Below are 26,314 nucleotides of genomic sequence, written 5' to 3'. Positions count from 1 at the left end.
TAATCATTTACAAAATGACTAATAGGCCATAAATGACTTATACAATAACAGGCTTGTTTCTTAGGAAAATAATTGTATGCAATTTCTCAATATAATGCAGTTATGAAAATGCCCATTGTCATTATGCTTGATCAGTAGAGTAAGTTAAATGGACAGGATTCCCTCACATCAAGAGATACTCTGATATATTTGGAATTTCTCAAATTCAGTCAAGTGTCGCGTGGAAGTAGCTTATTTTTATACAGAGAAATGTAAGTCTGTCAGTTTCAATCTGATTGCGAGTTATTTGTCCCAGAGAACTGTTATTTGTATTTCAAATGGCTTTGGATATTCACTTTGGCGTGTGAATAAAATGTGTTAGACCTCGTGGTGCTTGAAATGTCGGTCTCCGTGTGTAGCAGCATGCTTGTTGCTCATCTGTGTCGATGTGCATAATGTGTGATTGTCGTCGTGTGAGTGGAGGTTTATGGCTGCATTTCTCTCTCCTTTTTCCCTGCATCAGTGTATGAGTGTGTGCATGTGGGTGTGTGTGTGTGTGTGTGTGGGGGGGGGGGGGGGTTGATGGGCTCAGTGGGAGCCCGGGTCCCGGGGGAACAGCTCTCGTTAATAATTCAGACGAGGCTCATTATCAAGGCTGCGCAGATTTCTCCCTGATTCCACCTTAATTGCAGGCAGGCTGCTCCACTCAGGCAGGCGGTAGTCACGCTGGGTCGACTCTCTCTGTCTTTTTCTCCTCATCTACACAGGGCCTGCTCTCTCCACTCTGTTCTCCTCCGCCTTCAGTACTCGCCCTATCACAACGAGACGGCCTCAGGCTAGCCTTGTCCATGCTAGCGTACACCTTTAACAGCCGTAAAGCACTATGAAACATGCTATTTTCTTTGTACTTAAAGATGTGCCTCATATATTTCTGATTAGATACAGACTGTGCACTGTTTGGGCATCACTATGGAATTTTTGGTTTTGTAAGCCAACAAAGACGTAATCTATTTGGTAGGTTTTAGCGATAAAACAATAGGTTATGTATCACATTGGTTCATCCGTAGAAAATTGACAAGCTACTTTTTCAAGAATCTGAATTTCGGATTAATTTCACCAGAGATAAATGCCCAAAAAGAGCAGTTTAGCCACCCAGAAGAGGCTTTTCTTCATTAAATATAATAATAAATTGAATATTTTAGCATTTTTCCTTCAAAGTCTTCTGAATCTGTCAACGATTAAACATAAGATTAACGTTTATTGCTAAAGAAGAATGGCAGCCCTTGTAGATTGTATGATTCATGGCTCATTATGACTGAAGTACCATTTGTGTTCTTGCAGATCCATCTAGAACATAAAGCCATATAATGTCTTATGATGACGCACACTACAGAAAGCCTAATGGGTTGTGCTGTGGGTATATGCTTTGTGATGTATTATAATGGCAAGTTTATCCTTGAAATAGCCTATAGCATATTATCATACTGATGACACTATAGAACGTGTGTTGCCATGATTGATATTAGGCTACAATAATACTCCTCTTCACGATCATCTATAGGCTTATGTAATGTTTCTTGTCTTCATAATTTACGCTGAGTGATGGGTTTCCATTCAATCTATTCACTGAAGCCCCGCCGAGAGCAACATAATGGGCCTGATCTTGTCATACATGTATATGAATATTTCAAATCAGCCCATTGTAACTAGATGGGGCTTTAGATAAACAACACAGATGCTTCTTCCTCTTTGCTCTCGCTAGAAGATGAAGTGTGCTCCAAGCTGTATTTCTCTCCCGGCCACAAAACTCGATTCCCACAAATCACGGTGCCCATATTTCCTAATTCAATTTTTCTCTTGGTCGGATATCTGTTCCTGTATGCAAGGGATTGATGGCCGTGCGCATGTGTGTAAATGTGTGTGTTTACTTGCACGCATTTCTGTCCCTGTGAAAGACATGATGTATGCACAGCTAAACGGTGTATTTCACAATGCTCCATCTCCGGACACTTCCTGGCAGCCACGCCCGGGTCTCTCGCTCCTGTCTGCCAGTCCATCAAGCCGCTGTCATGAGCCAAAGGATTGTGGGAGGGGAAAGGAGAGCGTACGAGGGGCCGTCTATCAGTTTACCTGAGCTTGGCGGTCCTTGCAAGTGATGGAGAGAGCCGGCTCACAAAAGAAAATGTAGTTAACGTTGACTGATCGGAGGTAGATAGAAAACGAAGGAGGGCAGCGGAGGGGAGGAGTAGCAAGAGTTATGTTCAAGAAAGATGCTTGTTATGCTAATAGCTGGTGGATATGCTACGGCTGTGCCATGCGTCCATGGCTGACGGATGGATCTGTGGAGGTCACCTCGGGTGGCTGCTGGTCAGGAACCCAGCTGAGCTGTAATGTCTGCTCACCTGAGCTATTAAAAGAAATCTGACCTTGGAACGAAATCGCTGTCCATGTGTGGCTCTGTGCTTTTGTATGTGTAAAACAACCCATGTGTGAGCAAATCTGTGTGGGAGCCAGCATATGTGTGGGGAGGTTACAGGACTGGGGCGAGGTTGTTGGGTTATGAGGTGACTGTGAGACCAGCTGGGGTTGAGGGGGAAGGGGAGTGTGTGTTTTTGAGGGGAGATATGCTCGCACATGGGGGTGAAACGATCCCCAATTGGATTGGTATGTCACTGCCTTGAATCTGGGTCAGGACTCTGGGTCCGGTGTTTAGTATGCTGACCGTGTGAGGTCTGCACTCCGAGTCTGCTCATAGCCCCGAATGAACCCAACACGTCTGTCTCCCTTTCTCCCTTTCTCCCTTTCTCTCTTTCTCTCTTTCTCTTGGACCCTTTTTTTCATCTCCGTCTCTTCCGCGTCTTTCTCCTTCGTTTTCTCTCTCTGTGCCCAGAGCCCTTTTCTATCCCCTTCTCTGTCTCTCTGCCTTTTTTCTTTCCGTACCCCAGGCTTTTTTTTATTTCAAACCCTTCTTTCTCGTGCTCTCTTTTTCACTGTCAGTCACTCACGGCCTTCTCTTCTCTCCTCACTTGTTCTATTTCACACTCTCAGTCCTCCTCACAAAGTAGCCTTTTTATCACTCATTTGCCTCTTCCCTCGCTCATTTCTCCTGCTCCTTTCATGTGCTTTTGAAATCCCCTTTTCATCTTTAGCGCTCCCTCTCTCTCTTGCCTGCTCTCTCACTCACACACACACTGGCTCATTCAGTCATTCCTTTATTATCCCAAAACTAAAGTGATAAATGGCTCTCTTTCTTCTCCGTAAATGTCACTCGGGGAATTGTCTCTGCTCATTGATTGACTGGAGTAGAAGGGTGGCCACACATGCACATGCGCCAGTCACTCAGACGTGCACACGGGCACAAAAGAGAAAGGCAGAAGAAGAGCGAGCAGAGAAATGATCTATCATTAGAAGTTCAGCCTTGCTGGGACAGCAGCCGTCAGGGTTAACATCTGGCTCTCGCAGGTCCAGCTTTCACTCACAGGCTGATGCATTATTTCAAGAACTTGTGAGGTTGGTTTATAACGAAGCATCAATTCTCAACAGGACTTGGCATTCACCGGAGTGCTGGGTAACCGGGGCTCGACAAGGGATCAATCACAGTTAAACAATCTGAGCAGGCAGGCCGGCCCGTCTTGCCATTCTTTTCTTTCTAAAGTGAAGTGACGCAGAATGCATAAGTGTTACTCCCAGTTGGATCATCTGTCTTTACCATATCCTCAGTGTCAGGAAAGGGCCGGCCAAGGAAATAGGCAAGAGAGCCATTGTTCAGGTGTGTGTGTGTGTGTGTGTGTGTGTGTGTGTGTGTGTGTGTGTGTGTGTGTGTGTGTGTGTGTGTGTGTGTGTGTGTGTGTGTGTGTGTGTGTGTGTGTGTGTGTGTGTGTGTGTGTGTGTGTGTGTGTGTGTGTGTGTGTGTGTGTGTGTGTGTGTGTGTGTGTGTGTGTGTGTGTGTGTGTGTGTCAGTGTGAGTAGGGGTTAATATTGTTCCGTCATTTTCTTAATGTCTCATCAGCCTGCCTCAGGCACTACAGCTTGATAAAGGTCAAGACTACTGGTGGCTGCATGTCGTCTTCCCTTATTTCATTCTCTTCACTGCACAGCAGGGAGGAAAGGAAAGTCCGCGGCCAGCCAGCGACGATGCTGATCCACGTCTCTTCATTCTCCAAACCAGAATAAAGAGATTTTATAGGAAGACAGCAGGGAGTAGGGGGCAGCCCGCTCAGACAATGAAAACGGGATGAAAATATTAAATTGATAGAGAGACTGAGATGGAAAGACAAGGAGACGGATGTGAGGAAAATGGAGAGGCAGAAGAAAGAGAGCTGGAATAGTGGAGAGTAGATTATAGGGCATCCAAGCAGGACTGGAAGCCAGACTTGGCTGCACTTCAGCTACACTCTGCACTTTTCAGCTCAAGTGTGCGTCCATTAGTGCACTCCCGTTGCACTCAGAGCGCCGTGCACTCTGTGATGCAAAACACACGCGCATACGCACACAAATACAGAACAGTTCTTATATGCTTTTCATAAATAGAGAAAAACCCAGTACAGTTAGCTTACAGTAGCTCTGCCCTCACACATTTATCCTAAAAGCTACGCTGACCCAGTCCTGCTCTGTCTCTCACTTTCCCCCCCACACACACACACACACACACACACACACACACACACACACACACACACACACACACACACACACACACAATCCCTTCACTAGCCACCAGATTGCTTCCCGTCAAAAATAAATAATTAAATGCGTGCAATAACAGCTTCCGAAAAAAGATCCCTCAATTAGTGCAAAATGGATAAATGGCGTGGGGTAGGATTTGCGGGGGGGGGTGGGGAGTGGTATTTCGGGAACACACACACACACATACACATACACACACACACACACACACACACACACACACACACACACACACACACACACACACACACACACACACACACACATTCACACAATCTATTACATAAGGCAAATCATGACCCAAGAAGGTTTTTACGCGGTTGTGCAAGGGTAATTTGCCCCCTTCCCTTTAGCAATCAGCTTAGCGAATCCTTACAAGTGATCCATGCCCAAAGAGCGGCTGGGGAGAGATCTAAATGAGAGCCACAGAGGTGCAAGAGGGGCAGCTGAGGGGATGCTGCTGGGGTCAAGGCTGTGTGTGATTGGTGGAGCTTTCTTTGTACATTTCCAGTGCAGTGTTATCTGGAATGGAGATTAGGAAAATGTTGTAACTCATGCAGGGGATTCTGAACGTGTGTGTGAGAGAGAAAGAGATGCAAGGATGTGTGTGTGTGTGTGTGTGTGTGTGTGTGTGTGTGTGTGTGTGTGTGTGTGTGTGTGTGTGTGTGTGTGTGTGTGTGTGTGTGTGTGTGTGTGTGTGTGTGTGTGTGTGTGTGTGTGTGTGTGTGTGTGTGTGTGTGTGTGAGCATCAGCAAGTGGAAGAGGATATGTTAGAAACAATATAATGTTACCTGCTTAAGGGAGTGGAAACTATAGTTAGCAGGTTTGGCATAGTTTGGAGGTGTTCACCCTGTTTGACCAGGCAGGTCATTAATTAGGTTGGAATGCCAAATCCTCCGGTGGAGATAAAAGTAATCTATCAATTATGTTCATTATTAGATGATTGTTTAAATGAAGAGAATCTAAAGACAAAGCCCGAATGAAAGCACCCAAAGAAACAAGGGGCCTTATTCTCTAATAGACAGGTGTTTTTTGCAATCCGCTGTTGCACCTGCAGGTCACATGTTCTTTGGGCAAACAAAAGTTTCATTTCTTGCTCCACACAGCCCAAAACCTGTTTAACAGAGCTGGCATCCGTCCAGAAAGCAGGGCTATAATATTGAACTACACTCACAACAGGTGCCAAAACCAAGCCCACAAATGTTTCACTGGGACAAATGTATTAGCCAACGGGCCTAATCTGTGTGAGATAAATGCAGTACGGCAAGCAGATGGATCCCTGAACCTGGAAACCTATCAGTAAGCAAACGAGGGGAGTATTAGCACTTGTGCTAACACAGCTATCTTTGTGGAAGCTGTTCTGTTTGTTAAATGTCAGGCATGTTGATCGTGGTGTTCAGCAGCACAGGTCACAGACCTGGAGGGGTAGAGGGAGATCAGAGGGACCACTCTGACTAAAGAGAGGGAGTTGGTGAAGGGAATGATGGAGAAAGGCTGACGGTCATGTGGTGCACGGCTGACTGTGGACATGAAGCATACTGATACAAAGTGTCAGATGAATGGATGGATTGATGGGCAAATGTACGGAATGAGCGGATGGTTGAAGGGCTAGCACGGACAGCATGCAGGGGACGAAGTGCTGAGACGGGGTGCGCAAGGAAGGATGTGAAAAGAGCTTATGTCTCACATGTGTAGAACAGTTGTTTCACCTTGCTGCGGTAAAGAGTAGGTCAACTTGCAATGATGCTTAGTGCGAGGGAGAAGAGCGTCTTTGCGATGCAGAGTGGGTGAAAATGGAAGCAATGGGCTGAAATGGAAAGATGTAAGCGGAGAGGAAGAAGCAGGATGGATAAATCTGGAGCTGGGGAAATGAAAAGCTGCAACGCACCGTGCTTAAGTGAGGCCGCGGCTTGAGAGATATGGGGAGGGACAGAGAGGGTCAATCAGATATGCAGGGTGAGAGGGGGTTAGATGGATGCAGGGAGGGAGAGTGACAGAGGGGAGGAGAATGACAGGGGGGGTCTTGGCGGTGGGGCGATTGCGTGACTGAGAGGAAAGTGCACTGCTGTGTGTGTAATGCTCTCAAGACGGATATTAAGACGCGCTGCCCGACTCACACAGTCACTGCCCCTCTCTCCCCTTTCCCTCCTTTACTCTCCTCCATCCTGCTCCCTCTCTCGCTCCCTTCTCGTCCACTAATGATCCTCGCGTCCTGCCACACTGCCAGGCTGAGTGATGCCCGCTGACAGTCGCACTCAGGCGGAAAAGGCTGCACCCCCCTTCCAGGAGTCCTGTGACACACACACACACACACACACACACACACACACACACACACACACACACACACACACACACACACACACACACACACACACACACACACACACACACACACACACACACACAGAGGTGTAGCACTCTCTCACATACATGTATCAGCTCCATCCATAGCTGCTGACAGGTGTGTGTGTGTGTGTGTGTGTGTGTGTGTGTGTGTGTGTGTGTGTGTGTGTGTGTGTGTGTGTGTGTGTGTGTGTGTGTGTGTGTGTGTGTGTGTGTGTGTGTGTGTGTGTGTGTGTGTGTGTGTGTGTGTGTGTGTGTGTGTGTGTGTGTGTGTGTGTGTGTGTGTGTGTGTAACCATCACATAACCCATCCGCGGTGCTGACAGTCACGCACTTACTGTAAATATGCCTCCATCCAGCTGCATCTGTCCTCAGGAATTTGTATATGATGGATAGACGCGGGCCATCGAAAGGTAATCACAGGGTACAGCTAGCTCCATAATGATGCTACCAGTCTGTCTTTTGGCCCGTGAGCTTGATGACTAATGTATTTGTGAAAGCGGACATGGTGAGAATGAGAAGGCAGTAAAAGAAATAGATTTTGAAGTTTTGCATTTTGCATAGAAATACAAGGCTACATAGAATCGTATCATTTTGTCTCTGCAGGTACAGCATCAAAGTTGAAGATTTGATGTACTGCATATGACATCCACTTTATTTAGATATTCAGATGACAGCATTACACAAAGGATGATGAATGCACTGCAGCAGAGTAAAATCTTGAACTCCTATAGCACACAGAGCATTGCCAAAGCAGTCCCTTCCAAAAGGTTAATTTCCCTCTCAGTACCTCCACTGGTTTCCCTCTATCATGCCTACAGTGTGTTGGCAGGAAAGGCAGTTAAACGGGGGATAAGAGGGGGAGGGAGAGCAGCCTGTGGTGCTGCTGCTGCTGCTGCTAGTTTTCAAGTCAGTGTGGCCCAAATGCAGGAGAGCATCATGGAGGTAACTTTTACCTACATCCTATATACATTCAAAAAGTTCTAACAAGTAACGTAACATGTAATGTAAAAAAGATATCCATTTGGTGGATATATTTTAGATGTGTCATTTTTTTTTTCATATATCAACATTAATATCTTGAAGGATGAATACTATGCAATTTAAAACATCTCTAGAATATGGTTGCCTTAGTGTTCAACAACACATTGTAAGGTTTCATGAGCAGTAAATTAATTATTTGGCATCAGAATCAAGTTTATTGTGAGGAATGTTTACACATACAAGGAATTTGCTTTGGTATCTGTTGGTGAAAACATAAACAGTCTAAAAAAAAAAAAGAATGACAAAGTAGATGCAAAAAAATTAAACATACAAGGATAATAAAAAATAGCTATTCTTAAGAGACAATTTATTCAGCATTCAAAAAAGGATGCTTAAGACAAGTATTTACACCACATTTAAATGTAACCATACAAAACAGCACAGAGAGCATTGCCAAAGACATAGACACAGAAACTATGGCACATTCGAACATTTCTCAAGTTTGTATTGAGGGAACTGGGGAAGAAACCCCAATAGATAACAAAAAGTCCAAAAGTCTCAATGGCCTAAATGTAAAATCTGCAGTTTCATAGTGGTCTAAAAACAAAGTTCAGTTTGAGGGGAAAAGCATGTTGTGCTATTACGTGATGAACATTAGTGTCACACATTGACTTTTTCTGCACATTATGGTGTCATAGTTGTCTTAGCCTTTGCCTCCTAAATCCTGTCTCCTCATTTCCTCCCCTCTCTCCATTCCCATACTTTTTTTCTGTGAGGCACCTTCCACTTTCCCGCCCTAATCCAACCGATCCCAACATAGGCTCCGATCCTTACTGCCGAGGCGAGATTAGGAATTAGGTCACAGCATCTCACTCCTCTAATTAGATGCTGTGTGTGTGTGTGTGTGTGTGTGTGTGTGTGTGTGTGTGTGTGTGTGTGTGTGTGTGTGTGTGTGTGTGTGTGTGTGTGTGTGTGTGTGTGTGTGTGTGTGTGTGTGTGTGTGTGTGTGTGTGTGTGTGTGTGTGTGTGTGTGTGTGTGTGTGTGTGTGTGTGTGTGTGTGTCTGTATATGCGTCTGCACGCTGAATGCACTTAATCCGTAGGTGGCCTCTATGTTAATGGGGAGTGCATGGAGGACGCGTTAACCCGCATTTCTGTATTCCTCCACATGTTCTCAAAATGTTTCTGACGTACGTGATTTACGTGACGTACGTGGATGCCGTGATAAAATGTATCCCGGGGTTGAGGAAGAGGTCAGATTCAGCTATAAAAGATGCATGTGAAGCATTACCATTTTCAAAGAACAAGCTCCACTTGAGATGGCGCTATGGCCTATACACGCCCCCCCGCCACGGCAACCGGCTTAGGATTCAGCTCACCCCGACAGATTTAACTCCAGCTTCTCTGTGGGAAGAGTTCTTCACCTTGCTCTTCAGAGCCCTGTGGATTTGTTCCATCCTCTTTCTGAGATGTATCCACGCAGGGGGCCAGGAACGACATATACCTGCTTCTGTAGTTTTAATGTCAACTGGTGTTTTTTTATTTATCTTGGGACATGTGTGCGTTAAGAAATGAACGTGTTCCTGCATGACTTATCTGAAGTTTTAGACCCAGAAATCTGCTGCTCAGCTGGGTTTGTGCAAAGGGCAAGGGGGTAAACAGTCAGCATGCACTTGGAGGAGGGAGGTCCAGAATGAGGGATAATAGAGAATTGTATTTGATGTGTGTGTGTGCCGGCATGCAGGATTGAGAGTGTGTGTGTGGGAGAGGGAGTAAGAGAAAGGGAGAGTAGCGTGGGGCTAGTCTTAATTAAGTTTTCAGGAGGATCTTAAAAGGTCATGGCATGCCTCTGCACCCCCTCAACACGCCCGCCGAAATTCCACTTTCCCCCTTCTCCCTCTCCCTCACTCACCCCGACGATGCAACTATCCAGTCATCAGCCCCCCATCTGTGCACATTAGCCATTCATGAACACACTCATTAGGGTGGGAGTTTGAAGCGATTGTGTTCACTAGTCTGCGGCTGGAGCGTGGCGATTAATATTTCAGCGTCTCCCGTCGAGGAGCTGAGAGCAAGTTTGGCCCTCTTAGGCTAAAGAGAGAGAGAGAGAGCTTCACCCATCCCCTTTCTCCCCAATGCCCCCCCTCCCTCCCCCTCTCTCAGACAACTTACATTGCATTGGCCCCCCTATTTCTATTTATTGCACACACACACTGAGAATCTGGATGCACGTTCCCCCCCCCCCCCCCCCACACACACACACACACACACACATGAGACCCTAACTCAAACTGACTTAATTGGGCTCTTTTTGTTTCAGAAAACGGAGACAGGAGGAGGGGGGGAGAAAGGAGGGATCGAGGAGGGTTGTCTTGTGTGTGTGTCCCCCCCTTATCCTCATTCCTCTCAGTTTGACAGTAGTGTCTTTCACTCGCTATCCTTCAATTTTCTTTCCTCACGAGCCCTGGTTAAGCTCAGGTTGGGGTATCAGAGGTTTTAGAGGGGTGGTGAGTGGTGTTCTTAACCGTATATAACCACACAGTGTTCATTCAGACCCAATCAATACTCTCCCCTTGTTCATACTATACACTGCTACTTAAAGTAGGAGAATTTGAGGCAGCCAGGAGCATCGTGGGTTATCAGGCAGTCAATAAAAGCAGCTCTGCTCCTGAATACAGAAGTCCCTTTGACCCTACAGCAGGAGTCGCTTCTCAATGATTTCACAAGCCTCCTGTTTCTGAGGTCAGGTCCACACCAACGCAGATTCTTTTGAAACGCATCTTTTTCTCTCCAGATTTTCAAAAGCCGATTTAATCACCAACAGCCAATCTCTTTGAAAAATATTAAAATCTAGTTCTGTTATCTGGAGATGTTTCCCTTTATTTTTCAAGGGAAGCAGTCATTTTTTCTCATGCATGTAATTGTCATGTTATTTGCGGCATAAATGAAGCATTTATAATGGGTAACAATTCAAATAGAACTGCAGTACAAAATGAATGCCACTTTTTTGTAAAACTTTTGATACACATTCAGATTTTCAAATTCATTCAGGTTTGTGAGGAGTCTTGGGTGATGCGGCGAATACAAACAAATACAAATCGATTTGCTCTATATTTTTATTCCATCCAAATCAAAGTGAGTTGATTTGAGTGTTTTAATCTGAAAACTATGATGCTCATTGTTTCGTGTCTATTATCCAATGGTACTTTTGTGCTGCCATATTAAGATGATTAAAAACCAATACATTTATTGACAATTGAATTGCTTTAATAAAACTTTATTATCACAGGGACATTTTTTTGGCTGAGATGAGGCGCCTTGGCTGTGTTTGCAAAAGCTTGTCAATCTTACAGCAGCGTTTCCAACATCTCCGTTAACAAGTGGTGTTCATATCATTCACAATTAAAATGACTATCTTTTATCTGACAACAGAAGCTGAAGGATATGTCAATATGCATCCAAGCAGAGTTCCTGACAGTGTTTTGAAATGTAAGTCTGTATGCCAAACTTTTATAAAGCAATCTATAACGGCAAATGAAGTAAAACAATGGAAAACATCTTAACTGAATTTCCAATTTGCATCCTTTACAATGGACTCATAGGTAAAATAAATAATCACGAAACAGCTTCCAGTCGGCTTTTAAAAGCTTCAGTGGCTTTACGGAGGAACAGTTGCTTTGTCGTGCACTTGAATGTTCTATAGAGAAAGCTTACAGTATGTACAGTGTGCTATAAGTATTTGGCTGTATGGAGCTATTCTATTGTTTGAAAAATGGAGGCTGTATCTGAAGGTCAAGGTTGGAAAGGAGGGGGCGCAGTTACAGAGGGAACTGCTTTCATGCAGCCTTAACTACCTAAGAGTGCACCACTCTTTCAAGTGGGCCCCCACATCCACCACTTTCTAACTCTCCTTTGTTCCGCCATCCTTCACCCACCTCTGCCCTCTCAACCTCCCCCCCCCCTCCTACACATATACTCGACCCTCACTGCCAACTCCCCGCTTTTCATTCAGAGCATGCCATTCTTCATCTTCCCCGTATAGGTGTGCGAATAAGTGAGAGTCTATGGGCTGTGCGTGAGTAAGTGGGAGTCTGCGGGTTGAAGTGCTGCATGTGGGTCTGCATTCATGGGAAGCAGACGCACACTGATGGCTAATGAAGTTCCTCTGCACCTCATAGCCCTATTAAACCGCTGCCCCCTACCTCTACCCACTTCACCCCCCCACCTCTTGCCTTGTTTCTCCCCTGAGGGAGAGGGTTGGCAGGGAGCGAGCCGGCTGCTATGGCAACAACAAGGAACCCTCCCTCTCCCACAGGTCTCCTTAGCAACTGGTAGCTTGGCATTGCGGTAATGAGTGTGCCCGGTGTGCCAGGCTTTGTGTCATGTTGGCATGTGTGCGCAATGTACTTGTGTGACAGAGGGAGAGAGTGTGTGCATAGGTGTGTGTGTGTGTGTGTGGAAATGTTTGTGTGATTGTTTGGTACAGTTTGCCAATTTAGGTGAGAGTTAAAATGTGTGATGACGAAGAGATGTGGAGCCACGACTTGGTGCTGTGCCAAGAAAAAATCGTGAAGCTTATTTTATTAAAACGTAACAAAAACGGTCACTTGACTGACTCTACCTATCTGTTGTGTGTGTGTGTGTGTGTGTGTGTGTGTGTGTGTGTGTGTGAGTGTGTGTCTGTTTGTGCATCTTGGTGCATTATTTCTTTCCTTGCCGTGATTGTGGTCATTCTTCTCTGTACTGTGAAAGCGAAACAATTAAAGGGACGATCTGATGAATTTTGCATGGCTGCCTATGAGTTTCCTGCTCTGCTGAAATTAAATTAAATGCTGAGAATGATGTTTATTAAAGTGTGATCAGAAGTGTGCACTGACCTTTAGAATGTGGGAAATGAGATTCTCATTGTTATGAATGAGATTATGTGGAGGCAAAGTGTGAAAAAAGCCCAGGCCTGCATTGATTCCACCGACAGTTTCTTTGTATACAGCAGAGGGAGGTTTCAATATAATCAAATCCACACTGTGCCTGTTGGCTATTAAATGGGCTGATACACAAATATAGACACACAGGCGCTCGCATTAATGCAGGTTGACTTGTGCACGCGTATATCATGCAGATCTTGTAAAAATAGCTGTAAAAGCCTCTCCAGAAACGTGTTGGTCTTTAAGAAAAGCATGGCAGGCCCAGTGGAAAATGTTAGTTTGCTCCCTAGACGAGGTGTGAAGTGCGAGCAGGCGGCCAGCCCCGCAGGTGGCCGAGCCCAAACACCTGTTGTGTGAATCCTCAGTGGGAGGCACGAGCTCTTCCTACCTTGCAGGTCCAAGTAGAAAAACCACACCCTATGCGCACACCCACTCTGAGGCTCCCCCGTTTGGTGCGTGGGTGTCAGACGTGAGGCCCAGATTGTGTCCCCTTTGCGCCCACCGGAAACACTCAGCTGTCCCTGGCATCAGCCGAGCTGATTTTCCGATCCCCTGTCCGGGTCTCAGATGCTCCACTAATCTGTTAGCATCTATTTTTACCCACCAAAGCTGCAGCAGCCCTTCTGTATCCCACACCCTGCCCCCAATGCCAACCCTTCCCTTGGCGCCAGAGTGGGCACGGCTGATGACTCGCCTGCCATTGGATGCAATTAGTGCACAGTCAGACAGGAATCCCCTACCAACTCCATTACACCCCTCTCCACAGCCACTTCCTGATCTGAGGCTAGCAGACACACTACCACACTCTTGCTTTCCATTTTAAACCTTTTTATAAATGGCACTCCTGCAGTGTTGTGGAATAATAGGGTCGAATACAGAGCACCTTTCACAGTGCTTGAATCGCTCCACTGTGGAAACTCGGTCTATTCAAGTGCAATCGCAGCCGAGGAAATGCATATTTGAATTGTACCTGTTCAGATTCGTCATTGAGATCGAGGGAAAGTTCTGTCCATATTAGGACAGATATTGGGGGGAAATGATTGAGTTAACCCGGTTCACTGAAGCCTTTTTCTGTAATGATTCTTGAAGTAATCATAGCCTGAAGTTTTTGTCTCTCTCCTGTAAATCATATTTATTCAACAAGAAATTAGAAAATGCTGTCAATCCTTAGGAGACCCCACAGTTATACACTGAGATACAATTGTTAATCCCAGGTTTATTTCTTCTCCAATAAGAGCTGTAATGTGCCTCGCATGCCAATGCAGTCGTGACCACTGCTGTGGAGGCGATGATGGCATGTGGCAGAGAAGTAACTGTTTCTCACCTCCTAATAAAAGAGACTCCTTTTTAATCTTTTCAATTTGATTGCATTCCAAAAACAGGCCCGTCTGCCCATCTGTCTCTCTTAAAGAAGCCTCCTAAAGGGATTTTAATCATCTGACTCCGGGCTTCTCAGGCAAATGGCTACATCTCTCTCTCTCTCTCTCTCTCTCTCTCTCTCTCTCTCTCTCTCTCTCTCTCTCTCTCTCTCTCTCTCTCTCTCTCTCTCACACACACATACACACAAACAATTTCCAATTTTCTTTCTTATACTCACTGTCATAGTCTCACTTGTCTTCACATAGTCTTCTCTCACTCTCTGATACACCATATCGTCTCAGCTCCATTGGGCCATATCTGTGCAGCCATTAGGCCCTTCAGTCCCTCTTCAAGTCCCCCTCAGACACACAAAATTCCCCAACCCTGTCCCTATTAATCCACATAGCTCTAAATTCTTTATTTCCCTTCAAAGGGACAACGCGAGCCGTGACATCAATCATGGAAAGCGAATATTTAGCCGGCGCTAATTTCCACCAATAGCCTGGAGACAGGCTTAGCTGACAAAACTCATTCCTGTGCTGAACAAAACTACTTGTGTTGAATCCTCCCCCTCCCCCTAAACCCTCCTGCCTTCTGCACAGGCAAAAACAGCATCACAATAAACACAGTTAGTGCTTCTGTTACTCCCCCTTGATTTAGGCTTATCAAATGAATGTGTACCATAGAGGGATACCCTTTGACAATACATAATGGCTCCATTCTGCATGAAATGGTTTGGTAATACCAGTCGAGTGTGGCAAACGGCTTTACCCGGTGCCACTACAAGAACAGCTGCTGTGTTCTTAGCTGGGCAAGCGTACCACGCTGCTTCACCCTTGAGGTTGTTTGAATCGGGTGAGTGGTTTCTTTTTGCTGGTTCCCAGACCCCACTCACAGTGCTTTAGTTCGTCACTCAGTTCTGTTTGAATGAGTGCACATTCGCCACAAGATGGATCCTATAAACCATTTGACCTGTTTCATTGCCTCTCTGTGTGTGAGCATGTGTGTGGGTGTGTGAGCGGGAAAAACCCCAGCGTGGGTTCTGATGGGGTAATAGGGGGGGATGGGGGGCATTTTGAGGGCACCCCTTTGTGTGGCGTGGATGGGCCTCTTGTGGTACCTCCATATTCCCACCCTTTACCCCCAGGCGCCTCCACCTCCTGAGGCCCCCTAAAGCACATCTACCCCCATGCCAGTCGAGTTACCCAAGATGAGCCATCGGGCCTAACATACGAACCCCTGCCCCCATACTCAAATACTCCCAACGATAATGCCTGACTGACATGAGAGGCAACAGAGGGATGCATTGGGCAACTAGCCAATATGCACAAGTGGGAACAGTCACTCAACTGACAAGCCAATGGCAGTTATAGATTGTTGAGTGAAAAGAGGGGATATGACATATTGAGCACCCATATTGGCCTCTATTATAGAGCTGTATTGTGAAGGCAGACAGACTTTGATGTGTGCTAAGCCTCAGCACTGATAGCCATTAAACTCCATTGATTACCAACATTAAAGGGGCCTTTCCAGTCCCTGAATCACACTGAGTTTGCATGAGAGAAGGGAGGGAAAACAGGAGAACAATTGATTGGTATTATAAGACTTCCAAGAGCTATAAATGGTTCTTAAAGAGATTATTATGGATAAATGTGATCATCCACACAAATTGGGCAATAATCTGTTCGACCAAATTCACACAAAGAAATCCTATCTGATTCTGTCTCCTTTCTTAAGCAATAAAACAAAAGTCCTCTTTTCTACCAAGTCCACCAAACATGTCAGATTTGTTAAAAAAGAGCCTACACTTTTATTCTGAGTGCAGAGAGGGCGGTCCTGCGGCTTGTTGTCCGTTGTCTAAATATCTAAATCAGCTATCAGGATTTGAAGGTCTTAATGAGAGTTGAACCCAAGCTGATTGTTTTTCCTGCAACTAATAGAAGCTCATTCACCTTAATTGGCTTGATTTGTCCATAAACTCTTCCCCTTATCCTCTTTTAACTTTATGTCAAGGTTTACCCCTTTCAGCCTGATTGAGTTGTGTCTAGAGACTTAGAAGGAGGGTAAATGTCCCTGATAACAAAACAAAGAAGTCAAACCTCTACTTATGAATCTGTCTGTTCTCCTCAGTATTATGGGACATGCAATGCATCTCTCTGCATAAGCCCAGCCACCGGTTCATTCATTATTTAGAACCCTCTCCACTAGGCCCATTGTATTAAAGGGGTATGATTTGAATAGGAAGCAGCTTCCTGGACCCAGGCGTGTGATGTGTGTGTTCCTCTCTGTCATTGTATGTTTTCTGTGGGCTTCATCCGTCTGCCTCAGCAAGCCAGGGGGCTGAAAGTGAATTTCCATTTTATGAATATTTAATACATAATAAAGTTTTCAATTTTATTCTATTCAACCCGCAGGGGTATAAATGTGGCAAAGCCAACCCTCAAGGACAAAACACAGGGTAAAGGTGTTTAATTCGATGGAGGCATCAAAATTGCAGTTAACATCAGATGACAAAAATCTACTAAAATGCGCACACACTAACATCAGGAATGGCTTAACACTACTTCCATAAGGGGTTTATAGCGACCCTATTTCCCACATCTTAAACTTCCCTTATGCTGTACATCTATTGGATCATAGCATATTCGGCCTGCCCGCTGTGTCCCTGGTGACCTGGCATGGCTCTGTGAGAGACACCCAGCTGGGAGTGCCCCTGAATCAACTTGGGATTAGCCCAGGATTGTCTGGGATTACTCGGGGATGGAGGGGGATTAGCGGTGACTGCTTGTTTCGGGGGCGTGAGGGGCATAGGCTGGCCAAATTGCCCCTGACACAGACTCATGGAACAGGAGGCGGACAGAACCACACCCACAGTTGAACCACCTGCAACCTGAGCTATTATTAGATCGTAAAACACACAAACAGGATGACAAAGAATAACATGTGGTGGAAAAGTACACGACAGGAAGCCAGCATCTAATGATGACGATGATGACGATGATGATGATGATGATGATGCCGTGGCTGGCCACAGTCCGAAATCTCTCAAATCTCTGTGGCAGGTGGATTCATCAGATAAAGAGGGTTTGGGATGATGACAAATCCCTCCAAGTTCAATGGGGCTGCTCTTCCCTCATACGGGGATACATTGCGATTTGAATCAGACAGGTCACACAGAGTGACAGCATGAAGTGGTTCAGCTCTCTGAGAGATGCCCCATTTACGACCGGCATGAAAGCTTACATATGTTTTAATTCAGGCATGTACGCGACTTGATGGGGATGATTTGAGTGGTATGATGGGTGGATGATCCAGCCGGGGTGAGACGGGGAGTTGGCGCAGCACGTAGAGAAGCCGTCAGAAGCGGGGAGCGGGCATCCCTGCGGACCTGCACTGCCAAGATGAAAGGCTGTTTAGTGTTGGAGCAGCAGCATCAAACAACCGCCTCCTCTTGCATCCTTTTCCCCCATCCCCCACTCTCCCTCCATCTCTCCCTCTCTTGACTCGCAACACAATATGATATAGTTCTGCAGTTGCACGTTTACCCGGTTGCCATGGCTACCCAATGCCGGAGGTGTCACAGCGAGATAACCCAAGGAGGCATTCACAGATCACCTGAATTCAGTGCGCCTCCCATTATGTGTTCTCTGCCGCAATTTGATTTATTTGTTTCCCCGCCGTGCAATTCAGTGCGAATACAAATAATCCGCAGCATAATGGAGATGGTAGAAGTACCCCTCAATCTGAAACAATCTTTTGTCCCAGTATATTCCCGAACCATGGGAGGTGCTTTTGATTTGATATTTTTTCCTGAGCGTCAAAATGCCTCACGCACAACAAAGAGCAGAATTGTAACGACAGACTCTGCTGCACTCCGGGAACCTTAAGCATTCAGCACCCTTGAGATAAATAACAGTAAATGATAATAAAAATACACTATATCCTACGAATTACTGACTCGGTGACTGTACAATGCCAGTGTAGAGGATAATGGGAAAATAATTGATGACACACTGTATAATTGAAGGCATAGAGATTGAAAGCAGAAGTGGAAAATGACTGTTGTGTGCAAAGAGGTGTGTGAAATAAGAAAAATAGAAAATATGTAGTACTCCGTGACAAAGGAGAAAAGAAGATCATGATAAAGACAGAACAAGGATAGAAAGGGAGATGGGGAGTGAAGGTAGCTGTCGAAGGTGGGATACATCCATTAGCCTTCCTTGCTCCTGGCTCATTCTTCCAATACATCCCCCCCCATTCAACCTACGAGAGCAAAAGAGACAGGGCTGGCACTAAGCCAGACTGGCACCGACTTCAAACATACAGTACGCCCAGCCACAGCAGCTTACATCAGCCCGGCTGAAAGGACAAGTAGAGGAGGACAGATGGATTGATGGAAATGAAAGTGGGAGGATTGACGTACATAGGGAGAGTGTCTCATAACCGAGTCTCAGGTTGCTTCAGGTTGGTTGAGGTTGACAGGGTCGTGCTATGTGCCAGCTGCAGCTTTCCTTCATACATGTTGATGTTTTTAAACGCACACCCAATTTCCTGACTCCAGTCGACAATGATTGCAAGGAGGGCTGTGCATATACGTCTGTGTGTTTTGTATATTTAATAATAGACGTTGAAGAGACCCGATATTTTGGCACATTTCTCTATGACTGAGCATGTATATAGACTGAATGATTTACAAGTATGTTTGTGTGCATTATTGATTTTAACGTTTGATGTCAAGAAATCCTATATTCCTCTGGAACATTTTATATGAATCTTATGCTAATATATCTTATTTGAAGTGCTTATCTCCGAAAAGTGCTTTATGTACAAATGATAAGTGATGTGTATTTAATTTGATCCCTCCCTCACTGTGTGTGTCTCTCTTATCTCTCTGCAGAACTCCATCCGACACAACCTATCCCTCCACACACGTTTTATCAGGGTACAGAATGAGGGAACAGGGAAGAGTTCTTGGTGGATGCTGAACCCAGATGGAGGGAAGATGGGCAAGTCTCCCGCCGGCGAGCGGTCTCCATGGACAACAGCACCAAATACCTAAAAAGCAAAGGCCGCGTCCGGGGCAAAAGGGTTGGCCGGCCTGGGATAGGAGCAGGGTCTGTTGTGGTTGGGCTTCAGGCTCCCCCGACCATGGCAGCCCACCACACAAAGGCCTCCCAGCAACTGGGGGTTCATGTGGGACAGACGGAGAGTTTGATGCCTGGACGGACCTCCATTCCAGGGCGAGTTCGTCAGCGTCCACACTGAGCGGCCGTCTGTCACCCATCCTCGCAGAAGGAGAGCCAGAGGAGCCAGAGGAGAGTGGACTGTCCTGTTCCACCTCCCCCCACCTCTACCCCTCTCCGACCAGTGCCCACTCTCCGTCCAGAGGGGCCGGTAATCTGTGTCCTCCACTCGAGCAGCTGCCCCAGCTAGCTAACCTGACAGGTGCCATCAGCCTGGATGAGCAACTGATGGAGGATAGTTATCATCATCATCACCCATCGCAACATCAGCAGCATTCAGCTGTTGGCAGGCATAAGCACCAAACCCCCGTCTACCACTACAGCTCGGGGGTGAAGGCTCAGAGCCCCTATGGGGCCGGTGTCTATGGTGCGACAAGCATGGGGATGCTACGCCACCACTCACCCATGCAGACCATTCAGGAGAACAAGCCGGCAAGTTTCTCTGGAACCATGCGAGCTTACTCCAGCACCAACGCCCTGCAGAGCCTGCTAACAGGGGTTCCAGCTAGGCAGCAGTACTGTTCCAAGGACATGATGCTGGGACAGGAGCGGGAAAGCCATCCTATGATGGGTCAAACGAGTAATGGAGTAGGCTCCAACCTTCACAGCCACCTCCCTGGCCCCCACAATGGCCACAGCCACAATGGACCTCTTAGTCACAGCTCGGCTCATAGCCATAACAGAACTCACAGCCATACGAGTAGTCATAACCACAACAATGTCACTAACCACAACCACAACTCACCTCACAGCCTCGCTCACAACGGTCACAACCTCAACCAGAGCCATAACCACACACCGCCCCGGGCTGTGGCCCTCACCCCCCGCGGAAACAGCAATCAGCTGCAGACCTACAACCACAAAGCTCCCTTCTTGTACAGCCCCCCTTCACATGCCCACCTCCCGGCCTCCACCACCCTCCCCCCAAACCCAGCAGGTATGATCGGCATGCCCCAGGACTCCTGCCACGTGGCCGCCGCCCCACACCCCCGTCACAACCATTACCCAGACCCACAACACCAAGGCATGACTAACGGACCATACCATCATGGCCAGGGGATTGGTAATGGTTGTGTTGGTAGCAACTACCTTGGCTATCACCAACCTCTCCCCCACGAGAGACTACCGGCGGACCTGGACATTGACATGTTCCACGGCAGCTTGGACTGCGATGTGGATTCCATCCTCCTCCATGACATTATGGACTCTGCGGAGGAGATGGACTTTAACTTTGACTGCTCCCTTGCCCAGGGGGTGGGCATCGGCATGGGTATGGGCATGGGTGTGACCATGGGCATGGGGATGGGGATGAGCGGTCTGACGGGCCCACAACAAGCCCATAGCAACCAGAGCTGGGTGCCTGGCTGAAGTCTATGACAACACTTCCTTAACCCAAATGAACTACCCTACCCATGAAGCACTGTGCTCAACTGTGACATCCCTGACTTGACACAGCGACTATAGGACCAACACTTGACAATTCTTCTGTCACCCTACCCTCTTTTGATTTCCCTCCGCCCCCCCCTAGAGATCTAGCTCATGTCACGTTAGGTTTTTCTTCAGCTATACTGTGATGACAATCTCTCAGCTGTGCTTGCCCGACATCGCTTCTCATCTACCATGAGAACTGAACTCTCAATGCACTTTATTGCAAGTGGGTCACATCTCCCAGTGCAACGCGTTCTCAGAGCAGCGCAGGCAGAGCTTGACATGTTTTGTAAGGTGACTGCAGCATTTGACGGCAACAAAGGAGGAAATCACAAGCTCCACAAGTTTATAAAGTGACACGTCTTGGCATTGAATTAAAATTGGACTCCTCTTTTCATACGCTTTCATTTTCAGAGGTGGTGAGGACAATCTTTTTTTTTCTTTTTGCCAAATATCCTTAGTGTCTTTTTGATTTTTTTTCAAAACCTTAGACGTTTCCTCTTCTTCATCAGAATCAGAATACCTTTATTAGTCCTACAGAGGGGAAATTGACATCCTTACAGCAAAGGGACAATAATTATAGAGACAAAATAAAATCAGTATTTAATAGTGGCATACATATTAAACATTTAAAATCGAATAATAATTACACATTCCAAGTATAAATGTAGCATTATAAAAAATTAAGTGAAACAAGAATCAAGTTTACAAGTATAACAATCCCTCACTCTACCACATTTATAAAAACAATTATTACAATATATTGTACACCATATTTAAAAAGAAATCAGATCTAGAACAAGTTTACCATTAATATGCTAATGCCATTCACATCCTCAACAGATCAGCGCTGTTATATACGGCTACTTACATTTAGTCCTTGGCGCTTTGACTTTAACTTGGATGTAACATTTTGTCAATGCCCTTTTGACTTTCGGTTAGAGCATATTGTCACTACATCGTTAAATGGATTCCATCATTACCGGCTAGCATGCAATTTGGTGAATTAAAAATGTTGTATCACCTTGTCTCACCTGGGCTTCACGCGCCAGTTTCCCCCTCTCGCCCCGCCTGCCAGTGGAGACAAAGTGACCATTCCTCACACCAAGCCATTAATGTGGCTTGATTGAAATTCAGCATCTTGCTTTTAATCTCCAAAGTGATGCGGCAGCGATGCGTCATTATTGAGAATCTAACGCGTTGTCCTCCCATCTCTCACCCCGCTCGCCCTCTTCGACTTAACGTGCCAAGAAAGCGAGACAAAACTGTGATTAACGCCGAGTCACTCTGCCTGCTGTCCTGCTCTGAGAGGGGCCAATGTCACTGTCCACTTGCCCGCTCACAGAGGGTACAAAAAGGAACAAATGGGAGACAAGGAGAGAACAAAAGTCTGTCGTTGCAGTGGAATCAATCATTAGCCTCAGTTTCCATACTCTTTGGGCGTGTGTGTCTGAAAACAGGTAGTGTATTCGTATTGTAAATCATCTCCAATCTCTGTGTTCTGTATCCCCCTTGTTCCCATGTTTCCACTGCTTATACCCTGAGCTTCAAATAGGTGCAAAGGGAGAGACTTAAGGAGAAAACAATCAGCCAATCTAAGTGGCATGAGTCTGCGTCAAGCCATCCACATCCACTTTTTGTGTGTTTATTCTGTTGTCTTGTAGATGTTGTTGTATTGTTGAATTTCTAAGGACCAACAAGGACCGCGCTTAAATATCCATAGTGTAAGGATGGGATTCAACGATAGTGCAGTATGACCTTCCTACGCTCTTATACCGTGCACCCCCTCCTCCCACACGCGCTCTCCTCAATTGTCTCTGTTTGTGAGTGGGGGAGTCTCAAGCTTGTTTCTCACTGGCCTTGAGAGAGATAGAGAAAGATAGACCCCTATTCTCTACAGTTCCCTTAAGGAGACTCTCTGCGCTTGGTCTGCACCAAGTACGGCACACAAAGAGAAAGATGGGGGGTAAGGGCTGGGCGAGGGGTATTGTTACAGCCAAAGGTCAAGCACGGCGCAGACTTTCGGACCCATTATTGAGATAAATCCCTTTATTTCAGGGCTTTTAGTCACGCTGGTTCCAGCTAATCTCTGTGTGGAAAATGTGTGGAATTTTCTAAGCAAATGGGCCACACAAAGCAGTTATGTTAACCTATGCTACAGACCTTTAGCGAAGCCCTACTATTGGAAAGAGAGCTTTATAATGATGTCTAATTTTCCTATATTTATTTATGAAAAAGATTGGTCTTTGTCACTCCTAAATGTGGTAGTTGTTTGAGTCAACTCCTTTTTCCTTTCTTTTATTTCTCTGTTTTTTAAAGATGTCACTCTCCCTTTGCCCCTTTTACTGACTTTTATTTTGTACAAAATCTATATATTAAGAATATTGTATAATAGTTTTTAAAAATCTCAAAATAATATCAGTTTTGTTGTCTATTTCTTTTTTAAGAGAATGTATCTCATCATCTGGTGACTGTTAAATAAATGAAATTAAAAGAAAACCTCTGACTTTACAATTTTGTGAATCTGATCATGAATTTGTTTTTGTTCATGAGAAAAGAACAACCTGTATGACCTTTTCCTTACAATTCAGATTGGAGTGGATTCTCCTGAGCTGCTTGTGCTTGTCAGGTGAAATGTGTCTCATGTGCATGCATACAACAGCTGACAAGATGAATGAATGTGTGTTGCTTGGTAATTTGTTTCTTCATTCTGTATTTTGTCTCGTTTTTGAAAAATAACTCCTTTAATAACTCCCAACCTCTCTTGGCATTCGTGTTTGAGCAGGATACCACGTAGCTGCGTGGGAGGCAGAAAGAGTGGGATGTATGAATGAAAAAATAAATAATAAAAAATACCTTCACATATGTCGGGAAGCATCACTTGTGCTAGAGACTACATGAAAAAGCAGGAGAGAAAAGGGTGATTTTTCTTATCTGTGTGAGAGAGAGTTCCAGACAGACAGACAACATAAGGACAGAAAGCCAGACAGAGTTGGCAGGATTGGACTAGTGTGTGTGTGTGTGTGTGTGTGTGTGTGTGTGTGTGTGTGTGTGTGTGTGTGTGTGTGTGTGTGTGTGTGTGTGTGTGTGTGTGTGTGTGTGTGTGTGTGTGTGTGTGTGTGTGTGTCTCTCTCTCTCTCTCTCTCTCTCTCTCTCTCTCTCTCTCTCTCTCTCTCTCTCTCTCTCTCTCTCTCTCTCTCTCTCTCTCTCTCTCTCTCTCTCTCTCTCTCTCATAAGGCTTGTTATGGCCCATGAAGCGGTATAGGTTGGCTAGAGCTGTCTCGGTCCCATTGGAGGCGTTTTTGCAGGAGGTGTGTGCAGCGCCATACTGCCAGGCCCCATGGGAGCCTCCGCTACACTCACACGGACATTTGCACAAACACACACACACACACACACACACACACACACACACACACACACACACACACACACACACACACACACACACACACACACACACACACACACACACACACACACACCAGACATGCCCCTTCACACACATACAGTTGAAAATAACACAAATTCACACTTTTCAAAAAGAAGCACTAAGCGCAGTTATGAACCCATACGCACCAACACGCACTCTCAAACAGACATTTCTCACTTAGATGTACAGTTTTAATTGACTCCACTTGGCATAGCTTCTCTGCAGGGAGAGGAGTGAGACGCTGATGGAAAGATAAAGGTGTGGAGACAGGAAGCCAGGGGGCATATATATCAAGCTAAAGAAGCCTGAATAAAAGAAACAAATGAAAACGTTTTTGAGAAAGCAGGTTAAAGGGGTCTGATAAGCTCTACCATGGTCCAGTAACTTTATAAGATGTTTCATAATTTCACAATTAGACCAAACGGAGTGTGATTGAGTGTAAGTGAGACGGAGATCCTGGCGTAGGGCCAAAGTCTCACTCTCCTGCTTTGCCTCTCCTGAGAGAGATAGAGGCTGATGTAGACAGGAAGGCAGGCCTGTCCAGGTGCTGTGCCTCGGGGAGGGTCTGCTCTTCTGTTCCTCATTATCAGAGAGAGAGAGAGGGAGAGAAGCCGTGTTACAGTGTCATTATTCATCCACTCAAGCATCTGGGAGCAGGTCCTTCCTTACTTGGCCCAGTAATATTGTTGTAGAGCCCGCCCTTGGAGCTAAACGCTGTTCGGGGACACTGCTAACTGCTAACAGACAGACCCACCCAGGCAAGGCTCCAGGGTACTAATGTCCTTCAGTGCTTGTGAGGATTCAGCACTTCTCTCTTTCTGCCCGTGCTGCAGAGTGGAAAACGGCTACATCTCCAAAGTTCAACTGTTCATAGAAATGATTAATTCATCAATATGAGATGGTGGAGTCGTAATGCCTCCAGAATTACACTTCAAAACTACTGTGACAGGTGCAAACGAGCTACGGCCCTAGTAGTAACGGGCTGCACTTTAAAAAACGATGCAAATAAAAATAAAGAAACGTGCCGGAACACACGGAAATGAAGAACCATCTTCACTAACTTTACAACACGTGTAGCATTCGGAAAACATTCACCAACTTGATGAAACATGCACAGGGTTTACTGTAGCAAACATAACACATTTCAAACTGTCACACTCTCCTAATGGAAATGCTTTGAACTTGTAACTATTGCACCTGTTGGCCACGTCTTAAACAGATGATTAAAGCTTTTAAATACATTCTGAAGCTAATCTAGCACAGAGAGAGAAGGTGATCTCAACAAGGAGGGATTCATACATGGATCATTGGAGGATATAAAAAGTTTAATTGTGGAAATATCTCTTAATGGAAAACAATCATCCTAATGATCATCTTTCAAATTGGCTCCATATGGAAAGGAGATCAGAGGGGACACCAAAAGACCACCAGGGCAGAGTCGCTGCTGTCTGAGTTGTTGAATTTAGTGGTGTTATATTTGATTTAAAAAGCAAACGGCAACAAATGGTAGCAGCATCATGCTCTGCTGAAGCCAAGAACAAGACAAATTGAAGGTCAAACGCATTAGCAAGAATGCAAATTGAGAAATGTGCTGGTATCTGCTGGTGTACTAAGGCCAAGAGCGGTTTTTATGTTTCCTAAAATTGTGTCTAAAGATATAATTTTGCCTGACTCTTAAGTACTGTATAATCACTTTAGAGACAGACACAGTTCACAGGATCAAGGAGATGATCTAGTGAGGGGTTCACCTATAATGAAATAATGTGATTCAAGAAAAATGACTGATGACAAGTCAGAGATTATTATCTAAATATTTTTTTGAAGAGTTTTTGGCAAAGAGTGCATTTATTTGAAATAAAATGATCAATGATGATATTATATTGTGTAACGGTAGTTTTTTCTCTCTCAAAAGCAGTGACAGCATCAAGAATAG

At 45.5% G+C, this 26,314-nt stretch overlaps 1 protein-coding gene across 1 annotated transcript in view; it reads left to right on the top strand.

Moving 5' to 3' along the window:
- Window positions 1–23,441, top strand: part of LOC307047359 (forkhead box protein O6-like) — a 30,488-nt gene extending 7,047 nt beyond the window's left edge. Inside the window, 3 exon segments of the mRNA XM_079694284.1 lie at window positions 19,175–19,292; window positions 19,295–19,482; window positions 19,485–23,441. Coding sequence (XP_079550410.1) covers window positions 19,175–19,292; window positions 19,295–19,482; window positions 19,485–20,888 — 1,710 coding nt within the window. The 3' untranslated portion in view covers window positions 20,889–23,441.
- Window positions 23,442–26,314: the final 2,873 nt, after the last annotated feature.

The sequence above is a fragment of the Notothenia rossii genome (genome assembly GCF_949606895.1).
Source record: "Notothenia rossii genome assembly, chromosome: 7".
In the NCBI taxonomy this organism is placed as follows: domain Eukaryota; kingdom Metazoa; phylum Chordata; class Actinopteri; order Perciformes; family Nototheniidae; genus Notothenia; species Notothenia rossii.
Note: the sequence above shows the minus strand (reverse complement) of the source record. Positions and strands in the feature narration are given on the sequence as shown.